This window comes from Sorex fumeus, unplaced genomic scaffold (genome assembly GCF_029834395.1).
Source record: "Sorex fumeus unplaced genomic scaffold, SorFum_2.1 ptg000098l, whole genome shotgun sequence".
Taxonomy (NCBI): Eukaryota; Metazoa; Chordata; class Mammalia; order Eulipotyphla; family Soricidae; genus Sorex; species Sorex fumeus.
Window position 1 is genome coordinate 72,300,461 of NW_026606155.1, and position 5,850 is coordinate 72,306,310.

At 60.6% G+C, this 5,850-nt stretch overlaps 1 protein-coding gene across 1 annotated transcript; it reads left to right on the forward strand.

Moving 5' to 3' along the window:
* The first annotated feature begins 859 nt into the window (after positions 1-859).
* Positions 860-2,522, forward strand: CEBPE (CCAAT enhancer binding protein epsilon). Its single transcript, XM_056134337.1, has 2 exons — positions 860-1,369; positions 2,157-2,522. The coding sequence occupies exons 1-2, from the start codon at positions 860-862 to the stop codon at positions 2,490-2,492; spliced, it is 846 nt and encodes a 281-aa protein (XP_055990312.1). The 3' UTR covers positions 2,493-2,522.
* The last annotated feature ends 3,328 nt before the right edge of the window (positions 2,523-5,850 follow it).

The window sequence follows — 5,850 nt, forward strand, 5'->3', positions numbered from 1 at the left end:
GGGGGCAGCAGCTGGCTGAGGGCCTGCGGCACAGGGCCAGGTCCTGAGCCACCAGGGCCTGGGCAGCCGGGGACCGTGCTAGAGGCCAGAGTGAGCCAAGGCTGGAAGCATATGTGGGTTGCCCCATGGCTTGGACCCCGGTCACACAGTCTGCTCCAGGGTGCCCCCCCTGACCTGTCCCCGAGCCGGTCACTCAGCTCCAAGCCCCTCACACAGTCCCCTCCAGCCTGCAGCCAGGAGCATGGCCTGGGAGATGTGGTTGGAACAGGCTAACAGCACCCCCCCATACACACACACACACACACACACACATACACACACACACACACACACCATGCACACCGTGGGTAGGTGGAGCCCAGCACCAGGGGGACTGCCAGAGGGGGGTGGAGGGCGGAGCCTAGCCCAGGCTGGGGGTCGGGCTGCAGGAGGGTCTACTCCTCCATTCTCTCATGGCTCCGCACCCCGCACAGCCCCCGGAGGAGGCAGGAGGGAGGCCGGGTCTGAAGGCCCCAGCACTCGGGGAGGGGCCAAGCGCCCCAAGAAGCCGCAGAGCCTGACCCCAGAGTGACCCCCTACTGCACTGGCGGCCAGGACAGGTGCCCTGTTTCTCAGAGACCTGCACCCTACTCTCTGCCCCTCCCTGAGTCACCCCCCAGGAGAGGGGGGGAAAAAAAGGGAAGAGAAAAGAGGCATCTACGAGAGAGAGGAAGGAAAAGAAAGCGGCAGAGGGAGGCGAGGCCACACGGGAGTCGGGGGCGAGGGGAGCCGAGCGGGGCAGAGCCGGGCCGGCCAGCACCCGCAGAGGTGCCCCCAGAGCCGGGCAGCGGGGGCGGGGAGCCGAGGGGGCGGGACGGCCATGTCCCACGGGACCTACTACGAGTGTGAGCCCCGGGCTGGCCAGCAGCCGCTCGAGTTCTCGGGGGGCCGCTCGGCGCCCGGGGAGCTGGGGGACATGTGCGAGCACGAGGCGTCCATCGACCTGTCTGCCTACATCGAGTCGGGCGAAGAGCAGCTGCTGTCCGACCTCTTCGCGGTGAAGCCAGCCCAGGAGAGCCGCGGCCTCAAGGGTCCCGGCGCCCCGGCCTTCCCCCACTACCTGGCGCCAGACCCCCGGCCCTACGCCTACCCGCCGCACACCTTCGGACCCGACCGCAAGGCCTTAGGGCCGGGCATCTACAGCAGCCCCGGGAGCTATGACCCGCGGGCCGTGGCCGTGAAGGAGGAGCCCCGGGCCCCGGAGGGCAGCCGCGGGGCTGCACGGGGCAGCTACAACCCTCTGCAGTACCAGGCAGCTCACTGCGGACAGACAGCCATGCACCTGCCGCCTGCGTTGGCGCCGCCCAGCCAGCCCCTGCGCGTGCTCAAGGTAAGGGCAGCTCTGGTCCCCGAGGGCCGGGGCTGGACGGGGGCCTGGGGGCGCCTCCGGAGGAAGAGCGGGGGTGGGGGGTCTTGGGCCGGATCCAAACCACCCATCGTCCCCCTTTCTGCTTCTCTGATTTCATGCCGGCCCTGAATCCCACCGTATGGCTGGCACCCTGCCACCCCCAGGCCCCCCAGCGCCAGCCAGCCCTGGGCACAGGCTTTCCACCTGCCAGTCAGCTGCCCAGCAGCTCCTCCACGGTGGAGAACTGGAGCTCCCGGCCAGACCCAAGGGGGCTGGAGGAGGTCGGGCAGGGCTGAGGGGGCTTGCCTTGCACCCTGCTGACCTGATTCCATCCCCAGCACCACATACGGTACCGGGAGCCCCAGCAGGTGTGAGCCTTGAGCACAGAGTCGGGATTTTTAAGCCCTGAGCACAGCCAGTGCCACTGATCCCCGCTCAAAAAGAAAAAAAGGAAGAAAAAAAAAAGCAGATGGGGGCCAGAGAAATAGAACAGCGGGGGAGGACGTTTGCCGTTTGCCTTGCACACAGTTTGGATCCTTCGCTTGCCATAGGGTTCCCGGAGAACCCCAGGAGGAATTCCTGAGTGCAGAGCCAGGAGTAACCCCTGAGCATCACCTAGTGTGGCCCCCACTGAAAAAAACAAAACAAGAAACAAAAAACAGATAGGAGGAAAGTGTCCTCGGAGCATAGGGGGCCCCAAAGGGAGTGTGGGTCCCCGTGCACCATACTCAGCCCGTGATCAGCTGGTCCCTCCTGACTTGCTCTCCAGGCCCCTTTGTCCGCGTCGGGCGCCCCATGCAGCCCCCTCCTCAAGGCGCCCTCCCCGGCCGCCCCCGCACACAAGGGCAAGAAGGCAGTGAACAAGGACAGCCTGGAGTACCGGCTGCGGCGCGAGCGCAACAACATCGCCGTGCGCAAGAGCCGCGACAAGGCCAAGAGGCGCATCCTGGAGACGCAGCAGAAGGTGCTGGAGTACATGGCCGAGAATGAGCGTCTGCGCAGCCGCGTGGAGCAGCTCACGCAGGAGCTGGACACGCTCCGCAACCTCTTCCGCCAGATCCCCGAGGCCGCCAACCTCATCAAGGGCGTCGGGGGCTGCAGTTGAGGGGGCCTCCTGGGGCGCCCCACTCAGCTGGGGGCCGGGCTGGGACTCAGAGCTGGGACAGTGGCAGCGGGTGGCGAGGGCGGGGGCTGGCCCCGGAGCAACCGTTCTGTGGCTGAATAAAATTGCACTAGGACTCAGTGATGGGGCTGTCGCTGCGGCTGGGGGTGCGGCGCCTGCGGGCCTGCGTGTGTATGTGTGCGTCTGTGTGTGTCTCTGTCTGTGTTCACGAACACGCCTTGTATGTGTGTGCTTGCGTGCGTGCATGTGTACGTGTGTGCCTGTGTGTGTGCCCTTGTGTGTGTGTTCATGAACAGGCCTTGTATGTGTGTGCCTGTGTGCGTGCCTCTGTGTGTGTGTTCATGGACAGGCCTTGTATGTGTGTGTTCGGGTGCGTGCATGCATGTGTACGTGTTTGTGTGTGTGCCCCTGTGTGTGTGTTCATGTACATTCCTTGTATGTGTGTGCTCGAGTGCGTGCATGTGTACGTGTGTGCCTATGTGCGTGCCCCGTGTGTGTGTTAATAGATATGCCTTGTAAGTGTATTCCTGTTTGTGCCTCTGTCTTTGTTCGTTGACACACCTTGTATGTGTGTGCTCACATGCGTGCATGCGTACGTGTCCTTGTGTACGTGTTTGTGACATGGGGGACTCCGAGGACAGGAAATGCTTGTGGCTGGGGCTGCTTCCTTCTGTCCCTTCGCTAACACCAGAGTGGACAAGGTGAGTCTGTAACACTCCCCAACCCCCATCTGCTCGGCACCCCAATCCAGGATCTACAGTGTCCAGGGGATACCCTCTAACTGCCCTCTGGCTTGCAGAGCCTCCCGCCCCTTGGGGCCACCCCTGATGACCTGCTCTCTCTCGCCCAGGAGACAGGAGGAAAGACTCTGTTGGCAGTCCCTTACACGTGGTCACTTGTCCCTTCTCTCTAGTCCTGCAGCCTCAGCTCCCTTCAGAAGCCCCTCCTGAACCCCGCTGCCCACCTGCCCGCTCCCGTCTGTTGCTCGTCCTCCAGACTCAGCTCCATAACAGGTGGCCTTGGGCAGTTTGAACAGGCGCTAGTGGGTGGGGGCAGAGACCATGGATCATGCCAGTGGAGTCCCGGCTGGAAGCTCTCCTCTCCGTGGAACCCTGCCAGGGACCTTGCCTCCCTTCCCCTTAGCTGCTTACCCCACTCGATGGCCTTGAGCCACTTACTGTTTTCTGTGCCTCATTTTCTTCATCTGAAAAATGGGAGCAGAGGGTTTCCCACCCCAGGTCACTGTCATGCTTGCCGGTAAATGGGTAAGCAGGAAATAGCATGTCATTCTGGACCTCAAAAGTCTCCTGAACTTCTCATTTTGCAGTTGAGGAAACAGGGGCCCCAGAGAGGGGAAGGTACTCGGCCAGAGTCCCACAATGGGTTAGAGGCAGAACCCAAGGGAGCCCACTAAAGACAGATTTCCAAGGACTACAGAAATGACTCTAAGATCAGCTGGTGGGGCCTGAGAGATAGTACAGTGGGTAGGGCACTTGCCTTGCACACGGCTGGCTCAGGCTCAATTCTCAGCATCCCCTATGGTTCCCCCAAGCACAGACAGGAGTGATTCTTGAGAGCAGAGCCAGGAGCAAACCCTGAGCATGTCAGGTGTGCCCCCTCCCCCCAGAAAAAAAAGAGAGAGAGAGATCATCTGTGGGCTTGCTCTCAGGCGGCAGATAGGGTGAGACATGTTTATAGCTAAAACAGCTGAGGCAAGAGGAGGGGTGATGAAAGGCCTTGGATAGCTCCATAGCTCTCCCCCCATCCCCTTCCCATCACGCTCACACATACCCTCACAGACGGACAGCACCCAGAGGGAACGTGAACCTTTCAACAGGCTGTTGCTGAGAAGTCAGTCACCAAGGGAGATGGGGACAGAGAGCTCAAAAGACTGCGCATAGACATGACATACAAGTGGCCGGGATTGTCTCTGGCCCCACGTGGTCCTCCACCACCAGGAGCCACCCCAAGCACCAAGACAAGCACTGACAACCTTTCCTGCTGTCCCCAGCACTCTGGGCCGGCATATCCCAGCACCAGGCTGGGGTACCAATCTGTCAGACTGAAACACCAGCCCAGTGCCGCCAGGATGGGCTCCCTGAGCCCCAGAGCACTGCTGGGGGAGCCCTTGGATCTCTTCTCACACACAGGGATGTTTCTCTGAGAAGGACCCTCGGGTATGGTCCCTCCCAGTCCTCTCTCTCCCCCCATCAGCACATCTCCAGGGAAAGAGGTCAGAGCCTCCCACTGCTGGGCAACCTGCCTTCACACCTGCCTCCCTTCGCACACCTGTACTCACACCTGTCGCACCTGCACTCACACCTGCCTTCCCCTCACTCACACCTGTCACACCTGCATTTGCACCTGTCACACCTGCATTCACACCTGCACTCACGCCTGCCTTCCTTTTCACACCTGCACTCACACCTGTCACACCTGTCCTCACACCTGTATCTGCCTCTCTTATCGCCTGCACTCACACCTGTCACACCTGCACTCACAGCTGCCTCCCCTGCACTCACACCTGTACTCACACTTACCTCTCTTATCACACCTGCACTCACACCTGTCACACCTGTCCTCACACCTGTATCTGCCTCTCTTACCACCTGCACTCACACCTGTCACACCTGCACTCACAGCTGCCTCCCCTGCACTCACACCTGTACTCTCACACTTGCCTCTCTTATCACACCTGCACTCACACCTGTCACACATGTAGTCACACCTGTACTTATACCTGCCTCCCTTATCACACCTGCACTCACGCCTGCCTCCCCTGCACTGACACCTGCCACACCTGCACACACATCTGTCTCCCCTGTACTCACACCTGCCTCTATCACACCTGCACTCACCCTGCCTCCCCTGTATTCACACCTGCCTTCCCTGCACTCACTCCTGCCTCCCCTGTACTCTTTCTCCTTCCTTTGTCTCGGGTTCCCTCAGGCACCAACTCCCCACCTCTGGTCTCTGCACCCCCCTTCCCCATGTCTGGTGGGCAGGCAGATCCAGACCTCGCTACATGGTGTTAACTAACAAAAACACAGGTGAGCTCATCTAAAGACCTAGTTGGGTTAATGAATCGTGAGTTGGGCAGCATCCATCTAGCAAGAAGAGAGGCAAAACGTTACCGTGAGAGGAAGGTTGTTAGAGACAGAAAGAGGGTGGGACGAGGGTGTTTGCCAAAGGTAAGTAAAACTTTGGCAAAATCCCTTCCACTAGGGCAGGCATTGGGTGGAGGGGGTGGGGGTTCTTATCACATAGGTGATCTCCTTAGTGTTGACCAGGAAATTCCTGATTGGTTGGTTTCAGTGTTTGCCTTGGGGTCTGGAGCGAT

Bases quoted from the DNA above. Each gene is read 5' to 3' on its own strand.
- CEBPE (XM_056134337.1), top strand. From the start codon at position 860: ATGTCCCACGGGACCTACTACGAGTGTGAGCCCCGGGCTGGCCAGCAG. The intron at 1,370-2,156 runs GTAAGGGCAGCT...CTTGCTCTCCAG, and splicing joins AGCCCCTGCGCGTGCTCAAG to GCCCCTTTGTCCGCGTCGGG.